The following is a 23,983-nucleotide window of genomic DNA, read 5'->3' as shown; positions in this document are numbered from 1 at the left end:
TTGGTAGTTATTATGGCTGGTCACCATGTACAACTGCCGTCATGACTTTCTTGCAAGTATTTTCGGACTTTAAAATTACATGGTTTTCTACTATTTCTCTGTTTGGTCCATTGCCATGAGTGACAGCCAGTACCTCCTTGCACTCTCTCAGTCCACACCGGATTTTGCTCTTGACAGGCCTGCTGTTTTGATGGTTGAATTTGCCCTGCCTTCATGGATGGCCAAATTTCTCTGGGGCTGTGTAGCCTTTTGAATATTTTCACACAGCCTGCATCCACATGAGAGCCTGCTGCTGCACAGAAATTTTTCAGGTCTTGCAATGGTGGCCTTTAGCCTCTTTGTACCTCTTGGAACCAGGAGGGGATACGGTGTAATGGCTTGGCCTGCTGATGCACCCAGTAACCTTCCTTGATAGGCCTCTGTTTTCTCTTTTGCAGCCTGGGGGTGTTTTGCTTTAGCAGGTCTAGCATTGAAGGTAGAGTACGGTTGGCACAAGCAAAAATGTTATCTCTCTCCCTCTTTCATTTCCAACCTTTCAGTCTGTCTGTCCTTGTTTGTGATTGGAGGGGATAGTATTTAAAAAATGAAAGCAAAATAATCTGTCTTGTTTTTGGATTCTCAAAATGCTCTGCATATGGTCAGAACAGTATGCCTCTCCCTCCAGGTATAGTGAGTGCCCTCACTTTCAGCCTCCAAAATTCTATTCTGTCGTGCTCACGTGCAAATACTCTGAAGGGTAAGTATCATGACTCTACCAGCCTGTACAGCACATTGCTCACTCTTGGTGCTCTGCAAATCCGTAAAAAGCTGTATTTCTGTACATACTAGCTTATTTTGCCTGATACTGTGCCCATTTATGCATAGAGATTATCAGCTCAACAGCAGACCTGGGTGGAAAATGAGAGGAAAACAACATATGCAAAAATTGTCATGAAGTTTTATCTTTGTTTTTTGTAGAATTTTCATTTTTGGTGAAATTTTCCAACCAGTTCTTTGGATAGGGACTTATTTGTGGTAAACTTTTCATATCTGAAGTGTAGCCTAGTAGACAGAAAACTAGCACTCAGTCGACTTGGATTCCATTTCTAATTCTGGCTTATTGAGAGTCCTCGGAGTAAGCCCCTTTCCCTGTTTCTCAGATTCTGCATCTGTAAAATGGGGATAAAGATATTTTATTTGTGAATTGTTTGAAGATCTGCTGAGGAAAAGTGCTATAGAAAAACTAGGTAGTAGTAATAAGATCCGTATGCACGCAATACTACACTGGGTGCCATCAAAATCTTTACACTGAGAGTTGTTATATTGTAGTATGATGTATGCAGTAGGGATGAAAAGTTCCATTTAATCGGTTAACCGGATAAATGTAATGTTTAACCAGTTATCCGATTAAAGAGGGAGAGTCACTGGAACAGCCCTACCCACTGTGGCTGGGGTGGAGCGGTCTCCCCACTGCAGTCTCCTCATTGTGGATAGGGGCCACTGCAGCCAGATTGGAGTACCCCTGTCCATGGCACACCCAGAGGGGCTGGAGTAGTCCCCTGCCCATGGTGAGTAGGGAGCTGCTCTAGCCCTCGCTCATTAAGGGTAAGGGTGATGCTTACCGGTTAACCGATTAATCTTTCACATCCCTAGTGTGCAGTTTTCTCTCTTATGAGTAGAAGGAATGCTGCCTGTACAGCAACACAAGTAAGTGTTTCTGTTCATTAATTGTATAGATTTTAATGGTGACCACTGGCTATATAAAATAACGCCAGATTGTTTTAGCCTTTGATCTAATTGGAGACTGAAGAAAATTTTGTTAAGTTATAATATTGCACCTTCTCTCTTTGCTTTGGGTTGAGAGGACTATGTTATAGTGAATAACAAAGTTGCATTTATTTTTCTTTTCAGATAAAACAAGACAAACCAGAGGATATACCAGATCTAAAAGATTTAGTAAAAAAAAAATTCACAACATTGGAAAGCAAAAACAGTGACTCAGATCTGCGAAGAAATGAAAAATTTGTACATTTCATGGAACAGCTTAAAAGAATGAGAGAACAGTGTAAGTTTTCATTTTTGAAAATTATGGCTTCCTGAAAATACAGTATGGTTCTCTGTCTCTGTCTACCATATCTTTGAGAGAGTTTGTGTGTGAGTGAGCGAGTCCCTCTGTCTGACTGACTGTCTGTTCAAGAGTGCTTCCTAAATGGTAAGTGCTAGAATCACCAGATTTGGTATGCAACTTCCTCTCATGATAACTTAAAGCAAGGTAAAGGTTTGGTTGTGGGGGGTGAGGGTAAAGTTCCCCACCTCCTCGATTTGTACAGGAAAATTGTTGGCTGTTCCCCTGCATCAGGGAACAAGGGGAAAGTGCACAGTTTGCTCCATTCCTCATTCTGGCTGGGGAGTGCAGGGGTGGACGAACCTGGACCTGCTCCAGCGGTGGGACACGAACCCCTCCCCTGGATGTGCCCTCTGGAGCTACAGCAGCCATGGAGAAGCACTTCTCACCTAGCCTCAAGCTGCTGCAGTGAGAGGGGGCTGGGGTACTCCTTTCTCCCCAGGGAAGCCTGCATACTGAATCCCTCATCCAGCTCCACTTCAAAGCAATGATTTAAATGAAGAAAAACAAAAATTAATTAAGGTCCCAAGCAATGCTCAAGTGCGTGTGTGTGGGTACTTGTTTTAAAATACAAATCAGCCAAACAGAGCTCAAATATTTACATGCAGTCTTCAAACAGGACTTATTTAAATTTCCAATTTACATAATTAAGTAAACTGCACAGTAAGTTCTGGAGGCACCCAAGTTCTGACCCCCCTCGTCCTTACAACCATTTTTGTAAGTGCAGAAGGGCCCAAAAAACCCCGACTTATGTCCTCGGCCCCCATTTACGATGGTGCACAGTGCCTATCGTAAATAAGAGTTCGAGTTATGACGCCCCCAACTCGCGACGCTTCCCCCGGAACCAATCACGTCACAAGTTGGAGGCCTTCTGTAACAACCTTATCATTTTATTTAGTCTGTCATGGTGCTTGTCTTAGTTGCATACATATGCAGTGTAAATCTTGTTCCATATCTCTTTTTTCTATTTGAAGGTGGGTTTTTCTTTTAAAAATACTATTTTCTCTTAATTGGTAGGATCTCCCAAAAGGATTAGGTAAGCTGTTTTCATTTGTCGTTTTAACAAATTGTCCCTATTTCACAACTTAGGATATGTTGCAACCCTAAAGAGACCTTTGCTTTAATCGTAGAACTATATTGCTGGAAAGTGCTTACTGTGTGTGTTCTCAGGTTTACTGCTTCTATACACGCACTGTGCAACTTTGTAGCTTATTAAAATCTATCTGCCTTAATTCATGTTGATTCACCAGGTGGTAAAATTTTAAATTTATTGTGCTTCAGCTGTCATAGAAGTTAGGAAGTTAGTAATTCTAGTGCTTATGCAAGACAACAAAATCATATGTTTGTTTGTTTTATTGCACAATGACTGTAATAGTTATTAAAAAATCACTGAGCACTAATGCTGGGAAAATTCCTGGGTCCTAAAATCATATGTATTATTCTCACCCTATCCAATGATGATTACATTTTAGAATTGCATTGTTCCGCTTTCCATCTCTTACCCCCTGTACCAGTGTTATCCTCCCACAAAACATACACACTCGGATTTCAACATAAAACTGATAGCTCATGAACTGTGGGAATCATAGATTAATGATTTACATGGTTAGAAGCTGAGAAGCTGGCTGCTTTCACAAAGCAGTGTTGTTGTTTTTCAATTCGTAGTGCTGAATGCTGATCCAAAGCCCAGTAAAATCAGTGGAAAAACTCTCTTATTGACTTCAATTGCTTTTGGATCAGTCCCCTAGAAAGACTCATGGAGTGAGAGGATGATGATACTCAAGTTTAGGTCAGATCCCTCAAGACTTGTCAGGAAAAGAGCTGAATACTGTATTTCAATGGATAATGGAGAACCCAAGCTCTCCAGTGGTGTGTGGCATTTGTTTCCCAACCTTATGGTTTACAAAAGACTGGGCTTCAGAACAATCACTGGTGTGTCAGTCTCACAGTGTTCTTGGAATAAATATAGCAAGATACAGACCATAACCAGTGTAATAGTCAGTCCCTTCATAATCATAACATTATGGCTGTTCCCCTTCCGTCCTCCCCAGTATGTTGTAATTCCAGATTTCCAGGCATTTTTAATTCAGAAACTAAGACCTTGATAATTGAAACTGGATTTGTTTCCTACCCTGTAATTGCTCACGGATTGCCTGCCCTAACTATGTTTTAGTTATGGCAAAGTGACCAAATATTAACAAGGAGAATTATTAAACATCACTCTAATTAATCAAGCATAATAGGAGTGACTCGTTTTTTTTAATTGGAGGTATTTTATATTAGCTGTTTTCTGAAACCCAGATGCTATTTCTCTTAATAGCCATTAGGAATTTTGTTTTGGTTGTTCTTTGAAGACAAGTTCGGAGGGTGCCAGCAGAATGCAGCTGGTGATGTTGGATGGACCAGTTTGCTTTGTCAATGGACTATTGATAAATTGTGCCAGTTTGGGAGCAGTCGCTCACACATTGCTTTTGATGGTTAGAATAATTCCAAAGGTTGAATAGAAAAACATCACTTGAACTTTACAGACAAAGTTGGATACACTCTAATGATCCTGGAACCTCTCTCTTGCTCTCTCTGTCATGAAAAGGAAACTAAATGCCTCTTTATGGCTGAGAATATACATGTATTAGAGATGGGAAATGCAAGTGATACTTCACAAAGCAACTAAAGGTGCTGCCTTGTGCACCTATCAATACCATGCATATGTCCATACCATCTCTTGATCCTGAACATCCTCCCTGAAATGACCTGTAAAGCCAATATTCCTTCTTGCTTCATTTGTTCCCTAATGATCTATTTTTGCCATGAAGCCTACAGGATATTCCCAAGTGATCATGGTTAGGAGGAGAGCCAGTAGAGATTTTTCATACACATTTGACATATAGAATTCATATAATGTAATGTAATAATAATTTGGGACCACCAAACAGTGCACTTGCTAGTTGTTTAGACATGCAATCTTACTGCTGATACCCTTGTCCTTTCCCTTTCCCTTCTTTCTCTCCTATTGTTTGTTACCCTCACAAGTAACTTGGCTTAACTCCTCTTCTCTCCTCTGCCAAAAAGCTACTCATATGTCTAGATTTTTGTATGCTCAGAGGCTAAGAATGTAAGCTCTTTGGGGCAGAGAATGCATCTGTGTATGTGTTTATACATTACCTAGAACAATCAGACTTTGATTCTGGTCACAAGTGGACTATAATCAGTAAATATTAATAGTATACTAAGACAAGATTGAACACCTATAGAGTAATGTCAGAATCTGCCTAAGTGCAAGTACCAGAATGTCTAGAGAAGAAATGAGCACAGGGTAGTCAAGAAGTTCTGAGTTATAATCTTAGCTCCGGCAAGACTCTCATTGGTTTCATTGTGCATTAGATCAGGCCCTTAGAGCACTGTGTACATAATAAGTATTGTTTTGTTTATTGGTGTTGTTTGTTAAGCGAACCACACAGTCACGCAGTTTCCAAGGTCATGAAATGCCCTGGTAAAGTTGTATGTGTTTTCTTTAACTTTGTCCCTTTACGGGTGTGTGGTCTCAGAAACAAGACTCGAGTGATAGTGTCATATCACAATTTGTCTTCAACCTTAGGTACACATTTTTTAAATGTTTTTTCTAAGATATGTAGCTGAATAATTTCATCAACAGCCACTTGCCATATGTTGTCTTTTCACCCACCAGCACTGCTTCTCTTGGGTGCAATCCAGAGCATAAGAGGAATTCTCTCCGTGTTCCAAACCGTGTACATGTGTACTGTGTAAAGCCAGAATTTACCTTCTTCCTGGAGTTTGATTTCACTGCTAACTCTAATAACAATATCAGAACTTAAACTTCAGATGAATTTTGTCTCCAATTGGGACGTTTCTACGATTTTGTTGCAGAATCTTCTCTGCCTTTTTATATGTGTTTATATTTTTGGGCTGCAGAAAACAGTACTGAAAAAAACGGGTTCCAACTAAAGTAAAAAGTTTGGGAAACACTGAGCTAGCTAACTTTCTATCCATCTTACAGTCCATTTATCCAATCCATATTCCCTTAGCTTGCTGGCAAGAATATTGTGGGTGACCATATCAAAAGCTTTGCTAAAGCTGGCACTGGGGGCTTTGGGAGGACCAGAAACAACTTATTTGCATATTCATCATTTGCTTGATGAATATGCAAATTAATGTTACTGGTCCTCCAAAAGCTCGTGAATGGATTTGCTGGTCCCTGTGTCAAAAAGTTTGGGAACCCCTGCTCTAAATGACTGCAAATGGGGTTAGAAAGGAAACTGCACTGCAATCTTACCTATAAATAGGCCTGAGAGTTCTACTATAATTCCTAAGGGTTTCAGTTCTTTGACATGCTGAGTGAGTGATTTGTTCTTAATTCAGAGAGATGCTTAAGCACATACTTAACTTTAAGATCACAAATAGACACACTGAAATAAATGGAATTACATATGTACTAAAATGCTTTGCTTCCTTTTGATGAGAGCTCAGCACCTTGCAGGATGAAGCCTGAGGGGGTTCAGTCATAGTTGCTGTGCAATCATAACTTTGTGTTTCTTGTATTTTTTTAAAATCTCAACTGTTGTATAATGTTGCACTAAAATAGCCTTTACATCTGATGCCAATGTATATGAAAGGTACCCTCTGGAATGCCATTTGAGATTTCACCTTCCTTTAAAGTAGATAAAAATGAAGAGCTTATTTAATTGAGTGTTAATTCATTTCTGATAGTTCCTAGAAGGGCTAATCAGGAGGTACAGTCTCTACCTCTGTGACCCATGGTACTCATATTATTAACTTTTATTGATCTAAGTTATTTGGTTTCCCATTCAACATTCAGAAGATGCCAAGTTTCATAGATGTTTTATAGTAGCTGGTAGCATTCACTTTGGAACTGTAGCCAGTACATTTCACGCACGCACAAAACAATAACAAAACTTCCATACTCATTTTGTAGAAAACATTAAGGCTCAAGTGAATGACAAAATATTTCAGGATCTGCCAGCCACTTTAAGCAGTGCATTTGGAAGGATGGGAGAGATAATATGTTGATAGGATAACAAATCATTTTTAGATGCACTATTGGTTTTGGCATTCTTTTCTCCTAGCAAAATAAGCAATGGGATATAGTTTGGAATGTAGCAACATAGCATTTGTAATCAACTTCCTTGCCCTCTCTACAGGCAGAAGTCTGCTTCAGAAACTCTGGAGGGAAAGAGTTGATATTTTGCTAAGATAGATTAATGGTCTATAAAAACAAGGAAGCATTTTCAAAAGATACAGTTTTAATTGTAGTTGTTCAAATAAGGATGCCGAGCAGTAAAGTTGTCTGAAGTGATTATTTCTAAATCATACACTTAGCGGAATTTGTAATTTAATTTTTTTTCTCTTGGATGCAAATTTGGATAGTAAAATAATGCTCCCTTTAAATAATGCTCCCTCTAAATTCATAAAACAGGAAATAAATTGATTTGCTTCTGGTATGATAAGGAAACATGCACTAACTAGTGATGTGACTGGTTCACTGGTTAAACGGTAAATCTCGCTCTGAACAAGTAAGGCTTATCAGTTAATGTTAACTGGTGGAGGCTGGAGCAGCTCCTCGCTTGCTGCAGAGGGGAATGACCCAGCATTACAGGGGTCCTGCCATAGACAGGGATGTCTGCGGTAGAGTGGGGAGAGACTGCTCCAACCCAGTGGCAGGTTGGAGGGGTCACTCCAGTTGGGCTGCAGCGACACTCGCTTACCCTCCTCCTTAATCAGTTAACTGGTTAAACAATGTGTTTAACCCATTAACCAAATGGGATTTTACATCCCTAGCACTAACATGATATACTGCAGACTGACAAGCATCATCTAATTAATCCTCACAACACTCTAGTGGGGCAGGTAGATAACTATGACAGTGTTATCTCCATTTAGCCGTAAGACACTTCAAGCACATCTGTGAAGCTACTTGACGAAAACCATCCAACAGTTCACTGGCAGACCTGGGATTGCATTTTGGCAGTTCTTAACTTTCAGACCTGTATTTACTTATTTTCTTTTTCATCTCAGCCATGTTGGCATGAAAGCAGTTAAAAAAGAAGGTTGTAATCGTTTTTAAAATTATTTTTATTATTATAATTATAATGTGGAAAGTACAATTTAATTACACAGAGCTCAGTCATGGGAAGTTTCAGATGGTGAAAGTTATGAGTGATTGAAAATAGGCTTAGAATGGATACTGTTATGACAGTGCTATATGTGATTTCAGTTTTGGGACTCAGTAAAATTCCTAATGGTAGGTCATCATAATATGACAGAGAGAAGAATCGTCCATTGGTCAGAAAAAGAGAGCCTGGGGCCTGAGACACCCAGGATCAATTGTTTGCTCTTCTGCAGACTTCCTGTGTGAGTTTGGGAAAGTCTTTCTGTGCCTCAGGTCTTCATCTGTAAAATGGGGATAATAGTAATTCTTACATCACAGAAATCGATGTATACAATTGGTAGAATTACAAAAATCACATCTTGTCTTATAAATTTCAGACAAGTAACATACATATAAATGATCATTGCAGTTTACATCTAAATTACTGAAAACTTTAGAAGACTGCAAAGACCAATCATTTAAGTTCATGTTACATATAAAGCACAAGGAACACGTGCTTTCTGGTACTCAAAAGCAGGACAGACTACATCAAAAAGATTTCATATTCACTCTTGGTGGGGTTTTATTTACTCTTTTTCTGGAAAATTAAACATTTTCTTTTTGATTAAATTCTGAATCATTGATGAAAATATGTTGGCCCTTTTTGCCAAATCAGCATAATTTTGTATTCCATACTTAAAGGCAAGAAGAGGAGAAATGGGAGCCTTGATGATAGCAGGAGGAGTGAAAGGAAGAGAGAGAGAGAGACAGAGACAGAAGGCACGTCTATACAGAAGGGCTAAAGCTGAAATAAGCTACACAACTTGAGCTATGTCAATTGCGTAGCTTAACTCGAAATAGCTTATTTTGGCTTTTGGCGTGGTCTATGCAGCAGGAAGTCTGAGGTAGAGCACTCTTCCTCCGACTTACTCGTAAAATAAGGGTTACAGGAGTTGGAGTAAAAAGTCCTCCAGTTCGATATTATTTCAGTTATTCCAAAATAACGCTGCTGTGTATACATATCCAGAGATGTAAGGAAGTAAAAAAATAAAAAATAAAATAGAAGGGTGATAAAATGAAAGAAGAGGAGAAATGGCTGACTGATGTAAAGAAATAACCAGTTTAGTATTATTTTGTAGCATGCAAAAGTGTTCTAGAGGCTTCACAGCAAATTTAGAATGATGAAGAGCTTATAATCTAAATTTCAGACATGATGAAATGTACATGGGTGACAAACTGTGACTGGAACAAAGGATAGGGACACTACCTTATTAATGTATCTACTCCGTTTAGATACGCGCTTCTTAACAGTTCAGGTTAGACACTAAAGAAATTGAGGAAGATGGCAGAAAATCAAAACATACATACAACTATAATTTAATAAAATTAAATTTATTTTTTTTCATTCATTTGGATGCCTGGAGACATGCCTCTCTTCACTGGAAGAGTGTTGGGTTTTTTTAACCCCTCTTATGGCTGTGTCTGTGTGATCACTTCAGCACCTTCTGTTTGGGGGCTCAATGCCTCCAACATGGCAAATGAGTGTGAAGATGTGCAGCCAACTATTTGTACTAAGCATCAAGATCCAGGTTTTATCAGACAGAACAAGGAAGTGAATCTAAGGTCAGCGTGAATGACAATCCATTGGTATGTGTCAGCAGCACTCCCTGTGGCAACTTCACAGAAACTGAGTTTCCTGAAACGAAAATATTTATATATTTACAGTACATTACATATGTTATTTTCCTTATAGACCACACGGTATCTTTCAGAGTAAGTCCAAACATCCTAAACCAATGCACATTGGACCGAATGCTCAGCTAGCGTAAATTGAAGTAGACCTACTGAAGTCACTGGAGCTTCGCTGATTTACCCCAGCTAAAGATATGGCCCACCATATTTAGAATACAGAGTGAGCTTAATAAATGCCCTTTAATTCCTTATGAGAAATAGTTGCCCTGCATTTGGATTGGCTATTTAATACCGTTTATAATATTTCAGTGGTTTCATTTCCTTCTTGAAAGTGTCAGTAATGAGTAAACTATAGCAAACAATGCTTTATTCCCAAACGTAATATTTTATCAAGGGTGAAATGCATCTAAGACCAGTGAAGTTATTTTTCTTCAATGCTATCATTTGATAATTTTTTCTCTTAATATATGATTAATTATTCTCCTCCTTCCCCAAACTCACCATCTAATGCTCTACGGACCTATCCAGAACACACGGAAGTCAATGGAAGTCTTTCCATTGACTTCAGTAGACTTGTGATCAGACCATGTATACCAAGTTCTGGCATCAAGTGAATTTTTGACTGATTTCAGTCAAACAATAAACTAGGAAAAGAATTCCCCGTGTGTTTGCCTGCATATCGCATGTGTGCCAGGCTTCAGAAACAGAAAGGGGCTTTTCCCTAAGGGAAGACCCATGCCAGCCTGATTATTATTTGATAGGTTGAGTCTGATAAAGCAATTGCTGTGGCTGAAGTCTAATGAATAAAGCAATGTCTTAAATGGCAAAACAAGAATGTTTTTTTCAAGACACAGACTAGATAATTATTCAGCAACTCTGTTGTTATTGTGGGCAAAGTAAACATCTGCCTATCTTACGGTTTGCTATAAGCATCCAGCACGACAGTTCTTGCCTCTCCCTGCAACCTAGATAAAACCTCCCTTTCCCTCCTCCAACAAGCTCTTAGCGTGATATATTCTAGCATATAAGTCCCATACAGCTGGGCTCAGATCCTGCAAACACTGAATTAGTAATGTCATGCATGTGAGTAGTCCTCGTGAAGTTACTCTCCTGCATAAGTGTATCATGTGGGCTGTGGTTTGTACAGACATTTTCCAGACCTTGCGTGCTCCCTTTACCATTTCCCTTATTTTACTCACCTGCTCCTCAGACTGAATCAGCATCCTTCTGCAGCTGCTTTCCCTTTTCAGATGACTAGCACCTCCTGATCTTTTCTCCAGCTTTCTCTCTGGTAGCTTCTCCTTAGGGAAACCTTGTGCCATAGTATATATGTTACCTGTGACTGATGTATTTATCTCATCCAGTGAGTCCTTGGCAATCCTTGCTCTGTACTAAAAAGAAGGTATTATTGTAGGCAAATACATAGCTCAACTGTCTGGGTCTGAAGTGATATATTCTATATTAATTTCACTTGCTCTTTGGTACAGAATCATTGATATGCCAATAAGCTAGGCAGGTCTGATTATTACACATAGGAAAAGCAGCAGTTTAGAGGAAAGTAGTAGTTATACGGTAGTAGTACTAACAGTATTTTAATGGCGCATAAAAAGTACTGTTAGTGGAATGCTGGCCATTACTTTACACTTTAGCTAGAGATGGAGAAACTGGTACCTGAGTGAGTCATGACACCCAGTGTTTCAAACTTCAGTCATAAATGAAAGGGGAGTATTTCCATATAATTTATTTGGCTTAATTCTTGTGCCTAATGGCTGTATATATATCATAAACATTGTGAAGAAGCAACCATGGAAACACTTGTTTTCTTGCGTTGCTAAATTTACTCTGGGTTGAATATTAACACAGTGCCTGGCAGTACTTTAAAAGCAAAAATAGCTTAAGTGTGACTCACTATGAGTCATTTACTGCTAGCCCTGCTATATTGCCTAGAGCTTGACATTGAACAAGTTGGCAGCCTGCATTGCTACATTTTTTTTTCTAGGAACTCTGAACACATTTCATTCTTGTGAATTCTCTTGTGCAACAATATTAAACACAGCAATGTGTTTGTTTTGCTTTCAAAGTCAAATGAATCAGAAGATGGTGAAACAAAAGAGTATTTTTCTTGGCGATTCTCAAAAAATTAGATTCTGAGAATTATCCTTTAGCTACAAGAACAAAATGATTGCATGTATGTTAAAAGTTAATATCACTTTGTCCAGGTTATATGTAATACATACTTTCAACATCTTAACAACCGTTGAATTTACTGTCCAAACGATGCCTTTTTTTTCAGAATACTCTTTTGAGACTGCATAGCTCTGTAGCTTAAGGAACTCTTTTCTTTTGATGGCAAAGGAAATTTGTCAACTCTTAAGAGCTGACAAAACCAGTCAACAGTATTCCTATTGGCCTCTGTATTTCATAGGTACACTCTAAGTAGGACAGTTGGGGCATGTCTACACATGGAAATTGTTTCATAATAACTTATTTTGGAATAACAACTCCTGAAAAAATAATTTTGAAATAGCATGTCCACACTCTGGGGATACCTCGAAATTAGTCCAACGCAGGCTCCATTAATGTGGACACACTACCTCGACTTAGAGCCCCAGGAAGCACTGGGGAGTAATTAGTTTGAATTACTTTGAGGAGTAGTTATTTCAAAATAGCGGCACTCGAGCATCCACACTACCCCTGTTCCAAAATAATTATTTCAAAATAACAGGCTTGGTAGTGTGGACACTCTGCTTGTTATTTCAAAATAGCAGGTGTAGACCAGGGGCTGGTGTCTAACAGCAGAAAAATGAATAGTTTGCTGGTTAACTATGGGAAAGCCTATAAATGATCAGCTGATGTCAGTCAGATGGGTAGGGAGTGATGATGGTTGGCTGAAAGCAAAAGAAACTTTTCTGAGACATGTATGACATGATATCTTGAAATACACTGGAAGGGCTAAATTCTGCTCTACTACACCTGATGTAGGTGCTTTAAAGCACATTTTTATGGAAATGGATAATAAAATATCAAACTAATGAATAATTGTCACAAAGCAAGTTCTTAAAATCATTACTGGCTGTTTTTAAATTTTGGTGGGGGGGAATTCTGTCATAGAAAAAGCTCTTTTTGCCATTGACACATAATCCTGTGCAACTTTTAAAAGGGAGACATCAGAAACCATGTAAAAATAGAAACAGAGTCCTATCAGGCTGGGGAGGGGTTGCAACTTCTTTGGAGGATATGGTCATAATTCAAAATGATCTGGACAAACTGGAGAAATGGTCTAAAGTAAATAGGATGAAGTTTAATAAGGACAAATGCAAAGTACTACAGTTAGGAAGGAACAATCAGTCTCACGCATACAGAATGGGAAGCAACTGACTAGGAAGGAGAACTGCAGAAAGGAATCTAGGGGTAATAGTGGACCACAAGCTAAATATGAGTCAACAGTGTGACACGGTTGCAAAAAAAGCAAACAAGATTCTGGGATGCATTAACAAGAGTGTTCTGAGCAAGACATGAGAAGTCATTCTTCTGCTCTACTCTGTGCTGATTAGGCCTCAGTTGGAGTATTGTGTCTAGTTCTGGGCACCACATTTCAAGAAAGATGTGGAGAAATTGGAGAAGGTCCAGGGAAGAGCAACAAGAATGATTAAAGGTCTAGAGAACATGACTTATGAAGGAAGACTGAAAGAATTGGGCTTGTTTAATTTGGAAAGACGACCGAGAGGGGACATGATATCAGTTTTCAGGTATCTAAAAGGGTGTCACAAGAAGGAGGGAGACAAATTGTTCTCCTTGGCCTCTGAAGATATGACAAGAAGCAATGGGCTTAAACTGCAGCAAGGGAGGTTTAGGTTGGACATTAGGGAAACCTTTGTAACTGTCAGGGTGGTTAAACACTGAATAAGTTGCCTAGGGAGGCTGTGGAATCTGTCTCTGGAGCTATTTAAGAGCAGGTTAGACTGACATCTACAAGGGATGGTCAGATGGTACTGGGTCCTGTCGTGAGGGCAGGGGACTGGACTCGATGACCTCTCGAGGTCCCTTCCAGTTCTAGTGTTCTATGATTCTATGAAAAGTAAGGGCATGTCTAGACTACAGACTGAACTGACCTATCTTAGGTGGGGTTACAGCCACTTCAGTGGCTGATGTTCACATTACTTTCCTTCTGTCAGTGGTGCACATTCTTACCAGGAACACTTCCACCGATAGAAAAGGAGCAGTGTTGATCACTGAGAGGGCTTTCAGCTCCATGCAGTTCTCTATTGGGGACCCCATTGTCCCTCAGGCTTTCAGCTCCGTCCTCCCAGTGGGGAGCGGGAGGCAACTTACTGGGCTTCTCCCTGCTTGGGAAACTGGGTGCTGAGCAGGCATAGCTTGTTGGGAGTGGGGAGTCATGGGCAACTGGGCCTTAGTTGCTCAGCTTTCACCCAACAGCTGATGTAAGTATCCCAGCACTTCCACAGACACTGCCTAGCTCAGACCACACTGACCCTGATTTCTGTTGAAAATTTTTTCCCTTAGAAATGTCTTATAATGAATCAAAAGATAGAGCTAGAAAACTTAAAACTTAACAGTGACATCATAATGAATCTTTATAAAATTTTAAAACGATGTATAGTCCTGTGGCACCTTAGGGTGCATCTACACAGCACATTTATTTCGAAATAACTGGCGTTATTTTGAAATAACAATGCGAGCCTCTACACAGCAATTCCATTATTTTTAAATAAGATGTCTGTTATTTCGAATTTATTTTGAAATCTGTAAACCTCATTCCACAAGGAATAACGATTATTCTGAAATAACTATTTTGGAATAACAATAGTGTGGATGCTCCACTGCTGCTGTTTCAAAATAGCTCCTCCACAGGGTCATTCAAAGTAATTACTCCCCAGTGCCTCCTGGGGTTCTAATTGGGAGGTAGCACGTCCACATTAGGGAAACCTGCCTTGGACTAATTTTGAGGCTTTCCTGTAGTGTAGACATGCTATCTTGAAATAAGCTATTTCAGGAAAACAATTCTGAAATAGCTTATTTTTAAATAAACGTGTTGTGTAGACGTACCCTTAGAGCAGGCCTGGGTAAAATAAGGCCTGTGGGCTGGATGCGGCCCGCCAAGTCACTGGATCCGGCCCATGGAGGCAGAGGGGAGCCCCAGGTAGGCTTCCCTTCATGCCTCGCAGCCCAGCACGCCATTGAGAAACGCGGCTACAGAGCGCTTTCTCATTGAGTCTGGAGGGGAGGAGGGGAAGATTCAGACGCTGCTCCCACCCCCAACACAATCCCATTGGCCAGTTTCTGGGCAGACACTGGCCAGTGTGAACTGCCTGTTTGAATAACAGGCAGCCACAAAGTACAACCCTCCTGCTCACTCACTCAAGCACATGGAGGAGCAGGCAGAAATATTTTAAGTACTCTGGCACCTCAACTCCTCCCTTTCCTAACCCTCTGCCCCACACTCCTGGCCCGCTACTCCACATGTACGCATATCCCCTCCCAGCCTGGCACTTCATCTTGTGCTGGAGATCACAATCCCCTCCTACTCTAGGTCACATCCCAAAACCCTGTTCCCCAGTTCCCTGCCCTAGGTCACAACCACCTCCAGAGTCCATTCTCCTTCCTGCACCCCAGTCCTTTACTCCAAATCCCCTTCTGCACCCAACTTCCATCCCAGGCCCCACATCTGCTTCATTAATACCATGGAAGAGTGCGGCCCTCAACCACTTTCAAAAATTTTGGGAGTGGCCCCCCATCAAAAATTATTGCTCACCACTGCCTTAGAGACTAACAAATATGCATACATTTATATATAGGGCAAAATCCAATTCCTCACTCAAGAAAGAAATGGGTTTTACCCATGAAAGCTCATGATAAAACTGTACATATATATATTTATTTGTGACTTTCTAAGGTGCCACAGGACTACTTGTTGTTTTTAAAGTTACAAACTAACATGGCAATCCTCTGGGACTTTATAACATTTGTTATACATTTGGTTTAACATAAAAATACATTATAAATACTGGCCTTGTGTTACTGGTCTTGTGTTAATTGCTTAAAATTTATCATAGAATCAGAGAAATGTGGGGCAGGACTTTGAGACGTCATCCCTCCAAACTGAGACAGGACCACACATACCTAGATGACATCCAACAGGTGTTTATCCAACTTATTCTTAGCAATCTCCAATAATAATGATTCTGCAACCTGCCTAATTAACATATTCCATGACTTCTTAACTTGTGGCATAACTTTACAAATGCAAGTCTGGTGGATTTAACTGAAATCAGTACAAAGCCTGTTTTCAAGGCCAAGTCCACAGTATTTCCCTGTATCTAAAACTAGAAGATTAACCTGGCCTGGTGCTGCTTAGGTCCTTATCTCAATTAATTTTTTTTAAATAAAATCCTGCCCTCCTCCGCCAGAGTGAGAAATGCAGCAAACTGTGCACTTACCCTTTATAGTGAGCAAGGGGAAACAGCCAACAAAGTTCCCATACAAAATGGGGGAGCTTCAGCCCCCTCTGCCATGCCAAAAGGGCAGGCACCTGGGTGGTAGGAAGCTGGAGCTATGGCAGTTGCAGATCAGGGGAAGAGGGGTCATGCTCCTAGCCAGTCCCTTTCTACCTGTGTGGTGATTCTGTCTCTTTTCTGTATGGTTTTATGAGATGCAGTCCCATTCCACGTACATCCTATTTTCCTGGCACCCTTACCTTGCTTTAAGTTATGAGAAGAGGAAGTTGTATACCGAATTTGGTGCTCCTAGCTCTTACTACTTAGGAGGAGTTCTTGAACAAACAGACAAACTCTCTCAACGATATAGTAGGTAAGAAACAATTGTGCTGTCTCAGGTACTGTGGAGTTGGAACTGTTTGTTCTGCAACTGTTAACTAATCGATGGCAAAATGGTAACCACTGAAGTTTTGGTAGTTACACTGCATGCTCTTGGGAAATCTTTTCAAAGTTTATATATATATAAATACAATAATGAGATTCTGGCTTTTAAGACACAGCTGTATGCAAGAGGCAGTGCAAAGCTTTACAGCTCTGAGAGGATCTCTGGAATGATTGGGCCTTTCTGAGCAATGGTCCCCATACTCACATGGTATTTTCAGTTGGAGCAGATTGCTTGTACACACAGTAAGGAGTGGAACAGCACCAAGGAGTCCTGCTCCCCAGGGGGAAACAGAAGTGAGCATACCAGATAACAGGATGAGCATGGATTCCGTGGTATACCCTCCTTGTGCAGAGGCGCAAGAAGCTTTGTGTTTACTTCTCTGTCTCTTGGCAGTCAAACACAAGCTATACAGTGTGGCACTCAAAATGAACCCAGTTACAAAGCTTTTCCATAAATACTTAAGGAACACATTGTTGAACATAAATCAACACCCACACGTACATGTATATTTTATTATCACAAATGGAAACCTTTCTCAATCAAAACTATATAAAATCAGTCCCTTCACTCTGCCCAGTCTTGAATTCATAAGTGGATTTTTTTAATAATATCAATGTGTAAAGGAAAGACACATACATAAGGCAAAGCAGGAAAGACACACATACAGTGTTCAAAGTAGCAGTATAAATCAAACCAGTGTTTTGCAATATAAGGCCCAATAAAATCAGAGTTGTGACAAATTTGTGGACTTATGATACCTTCTTGCTGATTAAAGACTTAAACCTGAAAGCCTTTAATCACACGAGTAGTCCTGGTTCATTAGGGTTTGCGTGAAGATGATGATTCTGCTTACGCGAGCAAAGATTTACAGCATCTAGTAGCATAATTATTGGAATTAATGTTGGTCACTTTCCTTTCAGTGAGAGACTGAAAATAAGGAGAGAACATGTCCCAATTGATGTTTCCTGGGTGGTTTATAATTTCCTTTTTTTAGTCAGGATCCTAAGCCACTCTGTTACTTTACCAGATTGCCCTCCTTCTTGTATGCTGGTACCCTAACCTGTGGAAGGTCTTTTTATATTATGCCTTTTAGTCAGAGGCATCTTTATAAGGAAAGACTTGGCAGAGAAATCCCTCTGAGATGCACATTTCTTAGTAAGAGATTGAGGAAGTAGCTAGATCAATGGAAGAATTCTTCCATCTGCTTAGCGCTATCTGCACTGGGGGTTAGGCTGGTATAGCTATGTCTCCTGGGTGTGGATTTTTTGTACCCTGAGAGATGTAGCAATATTGATGTAAATTCATTTTGCAGGCCAAGCCTTAGGCTACTAACACTATAGAAAGGGTACCTAATTACAAGGTAATTAAAACATTGTCATCAGTGACTATTGTGTGGATACTCCTTTTTAGTATCTAATAAGGATTTAGGACCCTAAATCTTGGTTCCCATTGTTGACATTCTTGACTATTATGTTGTAACATCACTCACAGAATAACAGGGGAAGTCTGTAGCTCATTTCTCAGGATTCCAGTGAGTGAATGTTTGTTCTCATTACATTTTTCAGTGTCTGAGACAATGTGTGCATTTCTGTGCTTATTTATACATTAATTAGCTTCTGTTGCTTCTTGCTGATTTGAAGTTAAGCCTCTGTGTCAGACATGTCTCTAATTAACGCTCCATTTGATATTCAAAACAGCATCATTCCTGTACTTTCAGGTGGAAAATAAGCAGCAAAAAATGACAGCTCTTTAAGAAACAAAGAACCTATACATATGTTAAACTTCTTAGTGATCAAGAACAAAGATCAAAAATAGAAAAAGTGATCTATGTAGGATGTTTAAAGGTTATTACAATATTGTTTAAAGAGAATATTTTAAAGGTAAATTAATGATGTGTCATCAGTTCAAGCATAGTCCTTTAGTTTAGAAATCTACTACAGTATATGAGTCAGTTGATTTTTATCAGTGGCTAGCAGGTAAACAAGAGATTTATTTCCCAATGGGTTTTTCATATGATGGTGACAAACTTCATTGCACAACAATGGTCACATTCCAAAGTTGCAACCAGGTTCTGAAGGGCTTAATTTCACAATTGCTTAATGTGTCATTACAGTACACTGACCTTTTAGTGAAGAAAGGAAAAGATTGCTTTTTTAAATGAAAATTGGATGTGTCACTAGTATAATGTCTTAGTTTTAAATAAGAAAAATCTTGTCTTTGGTTGGTGTGTCTATTAACCTTTAGATGGTTAAAACTTTTATTACAAGCATGTCAGGATGCTAAAATTATTAATATTGATTCAGGAGTGTAAGTCATATTGTTAATATTGTCAGATTTTAAAAAAAAAAATCTGGTAACTTATTCATGAGACTAGAGCTCACCTTGGGAACAGTGTTAACAATGTTTGTTTAAAGGTTTTTATTTGCATCAATTTATTTTGTTTGATTTTTTTCCAGCTAACTCCTTTCATGAAACATGAGAAATTTATCTGATGCAGAAATAGGTTTTCCGTGTTATATTTATCTTAGTAGATATTGATCTACTGATGATATGTCTTTTCAGTGGCAGTATAGGAAAGTAAATTCTGCTAACATCTCAGATGTAGACATTTTAAAAATAAAAAAAACCAATATTTTTTGTTAATTTTAAACTGTACATAGCATCTTTCTGGTACAATGTTACAACAAAGTTGTACATTGCCAGATTATGTATTGAGATTTTTAGTTTTCATTTCAAGCAGAAAGCAAGTGTAACAAAAGTATATATAGTATCATCAGCTTTCATGAGGAAAAAACCCACTTCATCAGATGATCTGGGGAAGGATAACAGGAACCCAGAATTTATAACAGAAAAAGAAGGTGGGGAAGAGAAGAAAGTTACCTGTCAGTTGTAGGGCTTGTGAACTTATTTCCTGGTTAGGGATTTTAGTAATTTTGGAAGCTCTGCAAGAAGCATACTTCTTGTCTTGTGTGTGCAAAAATACCTTGGTACTGTTGAAAACAGCTGTAAAATATCAATAATAATAATAATAATAATAATAGGGTTGTGAATGACTGGTCAACTAGTCGACTGTCCCATAAGCAAATCTTAGTCGACTACTCACTTTGCCCCACCCCTTGCTGCCTCTATCAGAAAGAGGCAGCATGGGGTGGGGCGAGAAGAGAGGGTTGCTTCAAAGCGGCAGCGCTGCGTGGAGCCTGGGACCAGTCCCTGGGCTCCATGCAGCACTGCCGCTTTGAAATGCTGCGTGCAGCCCAGGGTCTGCTGCTTTGAAATGCTGTGTGCTGCCCAGTCCCCAGCTGGCCCTTGGCTGCACATGACATTTCAAAGTGGCAGCGCCCCATGGAACCGGGGGTCAGCTGGGGAATCTGAGTCCCCAGCTGACCCCGGGCTCCAAGTGGTGCTTCCTCTTTGAAATGCCACAGGGAGCATGGAGCCAGTGGGGGGACTGCTTGAGTCTCATGCTGGACCCATGCTCCTCGCAGTGCTTTCACCTTTGAAGTGGAGCAGCAGCTCCTGAGAGAAAAGACGAGGGCCCGCAACTGAGAATATTCTGTTATTAACCCTTTAAAAATAAGTCTAAGGCACCAACGAAAGAGAAGTCCCAACAGAATATCAGAAGGGAGCTGATTTTTTAGTCCCAGCAATCTAGGACTTTAAACATGATTGCTGTTGAACTCACAGCTGAACAGTTATTATGTGGCTAGTACTCAGAGGTATCCAGTGCCCGCTGAAACCAACAGGTGTCTTTGCACTGAATTCAGTGAGCATTAGATTGGGTCCAGTGTGCTCACAGTTAGAGCTGTGTGAATAACTTTCTTTTCAGTACTTTGGCAATTCAGAAAAACACTCACACACAAAATTACGTTCCAGTCAAATTGAAACTGATTTTTTTTTTTAGCATTTTGGACACATTGAAAAAAGTAGAAAATGTTGTTTGTCATGTTTAACTATTTTTAATAAAAGTGAAACTAATGAAGGACTAAAAATAACAAAATGGTGGTGTTGCTGCTTTTATAGCTAAGTGGTTAGGGGACTACTCTATAGCTTGAGAGATGTAGGTTTAAATTGGCATATTGAAGCCCAGACTTGAACGTAGGTCTCCTCCATTTCAAGAGAGTGTCCTAACCGCTGGGCTATAGGTTTTTATGTGATGAGTATCTCTCAATCATAGCATCATAGAATCCTAGGGCTAGAAGAGACCTCAGGAGGTCATTGAGTCCAACCCTCTGCCCAAAGCAGGACCAATTGCAACTAAATCATCCTAGCCATGGCTTTATCAAGCTGAGACTTAAAAACCTCTTGGGATGGGGATTCCACCACCTCCCTAGGTAACCCATTCCAGTGCTTCACCACCCTCCTAATGCAATTAGTATTTTCTAATATCCAACCTAGACCTTCCCCACTGTAACTTGAGACCATTGCTCCTTGGTCTGCCGTCTGTCACTATTGAGAACAGCCTCTCTCCATCCTTTTTGGAACCTCTCTTCAGGAAGTTGAAGGCTTCTATCAAATCCCTCCTTACTCTTCTGCAGACTAAATAAGCCCAAATCCCTCAGCCTCTTCTCATAGATCATGTGCTCCCACCCTCAATCATTTTGGTTGCCCTCTGCTGGACCCTCTCCAGTGCGTCCACATCCTTTCTATAGTGGGGATGCAATACTCCAGATGTGGCCTCACCAGTGTTTGAAATGCTCTTCCTAATGCACCCTCATATGCCATTAGCCTTCTTGGTTACAAGGGCACGCTGTTGACTCATACCCAGCTTCTCATCCACTGTAATCCCCAGGTCCTTTTCTGCTGAACTGCTACTTAGCCAGTCAGTTCCCAGCCTGTAACAATGCTTGGGATTCTTTTGTTCCAAGTGCAGGACTCTGCACTTGTCCTTGTTGAACCATATTAGATTTCTTTTGGCTCAATCCTCCAATTTGTCTAGGTCACTCTGAACCCTATCGCTACCCTCCAACATATCTACCTCTCCCCCTAACTTAGTGTTATCTGCGAACTTGCTGAAGGGTGGAATCCATCCCCTCATCCAGGTCATTAATAAAGATGTTGAACAATACCAGCCCTACAATCAACCTTTGGGGCACTCCATTTGAAACCAACCAGACATCGAGCTGTTGATCACTACCCTTTGAGCCCAACAATCTATCCAGCTTTTTATCCACCTTACCTTCCATTTATTCAATCCATACTTCCTTAACTTGCTGGTAAGAATATTGTGGGAGACCATATCAAAAGCTTTGCTAAAGACAAGGTATATCACATCCACTGACTTCCCCATGTCCACATAGCCAGTTACCTCATCATAGAAGCTAATCAGATTGGTCAGGCATGACTTGCCCTTGGTGAATCCATGTTGACTATTCCTGATCACTTTCCCCTCTTCCAAGTGCTTCAGAATGGATTTCTTGGGGATCCCCTCTATGATTTTTTCCAGGGACTAAGGTAAGGCTAACTGGTCTGTAGTTCCCTGGATTGACCTTCTTCCCTTTTAAAAACATGGTCACTACATTTGCCTTTTTCCAATCATCCAGGACCTCTCCCAATCTCCATGGGTTTTCAAAGATAATGGCCAATTGCCAACTACAATGACATTTGCCAACTCCCTCAGTATCCTTGGATGCATTAAATCCGGACCCATGGATTTATGTATGTTTAGCTTTCTAAATAGTTCTTAACCTGTTCTTCATTGAGTGGTGTCCATGTGTGTTCTTGCGCTGCTTATCAGAGGTTTTTGGTGAGCAGTGCCCCTCGCGCCATTCCTGCGCAACCAGCGTCTGATGCTCCTGTTGTTTGCCAAGTGTGCGCACAGCGTGAGCCCCCTCAGTTCTTTTTCTACCATCCTTGGCTGAAGAGTCAGAGCAGTGCTCTTCTTTCTGACAGGAAAAACAAAGGAATACCGTAGTTAGTTTAGAGTTTCTTCATAGTTTAGTTAGTTAACAACAGTTTTCAATGTTTGCTTTAAGAAAAAAAAAGCCCCTCAAGTATTCTCGAAGATGCTAGCTGTGGTCACAGCTTTTCTCAGAAGACAGAACATAATCATCTTCCCCTACCTTGATGATTGTTTAATCAAGGGATCCACACGTCAACAAACTATGGCGATTACAAATACTACCAGGGAATGTTTTTCCCTACTTGGCCTTATCAATATACACAAGTCCACCATACAGCCCACGCAAAAGAGAACTTCTAGATTCAGTGATAGCAAGAGTCTACCTGCCACTACAAAGATTCAAGGTGCTGTGTAATATTATTTGGGGGGATCAAGCATACTCCCCTTTCCACAGCCCGGAAGTATCTCCAATTATTGGGGCACGTGGCAGCCACAACCTTCATGGTCCTATTCGTGAGGCTACACATGCTCTGCCTACAGCATTGGCTTGCAACCACGTACATTCCAACCCAACAGAGCTTTGCGAGGCATCTTACACTTCTTCTGCCAGTTCTATAATCTCTCGACTGGTGGACTTCTCCAACCAGCCTACTTGCTGGTATGCCTTTCGATCGCCCAGATCCATCAGTAACTATAACTATGAATGCATCACTTATGGGTTAGGGTGCCCATTGTGGCGCAAGGGCAATACAGGATACATGGTCGCAATGGGAGAGGCACCTGCATATCAACATCCTGGAGCTCAAAGCCATTTGCAAGGCAGGCACACGCTTCCTTCCCTTAATAAAAGGCAGAGCCATTCGTGTCCTCATGGACAACACACCTTCAATATTTTACATCAGTCGACAGGGAGGTACCTGATTGCTCACTATGTGCAGAAGCAATCAGATTTTGGAATTGGTTCATCCGGAACCGCATAACTCCAACTGCCACATATATACCGGGACAACAAACTGAGCAGACACTTCTCAGAGCAACACAAGTGGGAGATCAACACCAAGGTTCTCCTCTCCATTTTTTGCTAGTAGGGTTTCCCAGCTACAGACCTTTTTGCAGCAGCACTCAACCACAAGTGCCACAAGTTCTGCTCCTGAGCAGGGCTGGGCAAGAGATCGGAGGGGGATGCCTTCACCATCCACTGGACGGCTCCTCTGCTCTATGCCTTTCCACCAATCCCTCTACTCACCAGAGTGATCAACAAGATTTGGTCCAACCAGGCCACAGTAATTCTGATAGCCCCTGCCTGGCCGAGACAACCCTGGTT

The 23,983-nt window shown here is 40.5% G+C and overlaps 1 protein-coding gene and 1 long non-coding RNA gene across 2 annotated transcripts in view; one reads left to right on the top strand and one right to left on the bottom strand.

The window, feature by feature from the left end:
- The window catches only part of NSMCE2 (NSE2 SUMO ligase component of SMC5/6 complex), a 176,636-nt gene that overhangs the window by 74,359 nt on the left and 78,294 nt on the right, over window positions 1–23,983 (top strand). The window contains exon 4 of the mRNA XM_075920152.2: window positions 1,891–2,044. Coding sequence (XP_075776267.1) covers window positions 1,891–2,044 — 154 coding nt within the window. The remainder of the gene's footprint in view (window positions 1–1,890; window positions 2,045–23,983) is intronic.
- Window positions 9,651–11,699, bottom strand: LOC142826942 (uncharacterized). Its single transcript, XR_012901225.2, has 3 exons — window positions 11,592–11,699; window positions 11,120–11,311; window positions 9,651–9,924 (listed from the first exon to the last, which is right to left on the bottom strand). It is a non-coding gene; the product is annotated as an uncharacterized LOC142826942 (long non-coding RNA).

Source organism: Pelodiscus sinensis, chromosome 2 (genome assembly GCF_052426305.1).
Source record: "Pelodiscus sinensis isolate ZL-2025 chromosome 2, ASM5242630v1, whole genome shotgun sequence".
Taxonomy (NCBI): Eukaryota; Metazoa; Chordata; order Testudines; family Trionychidae; genus Pelodiscus; species Pelodiscus sinensis.
Note: the sequence above shows the minus strand (reverse complement) of the source record. Positions and strands in the feature narration are given on the sequence as shown.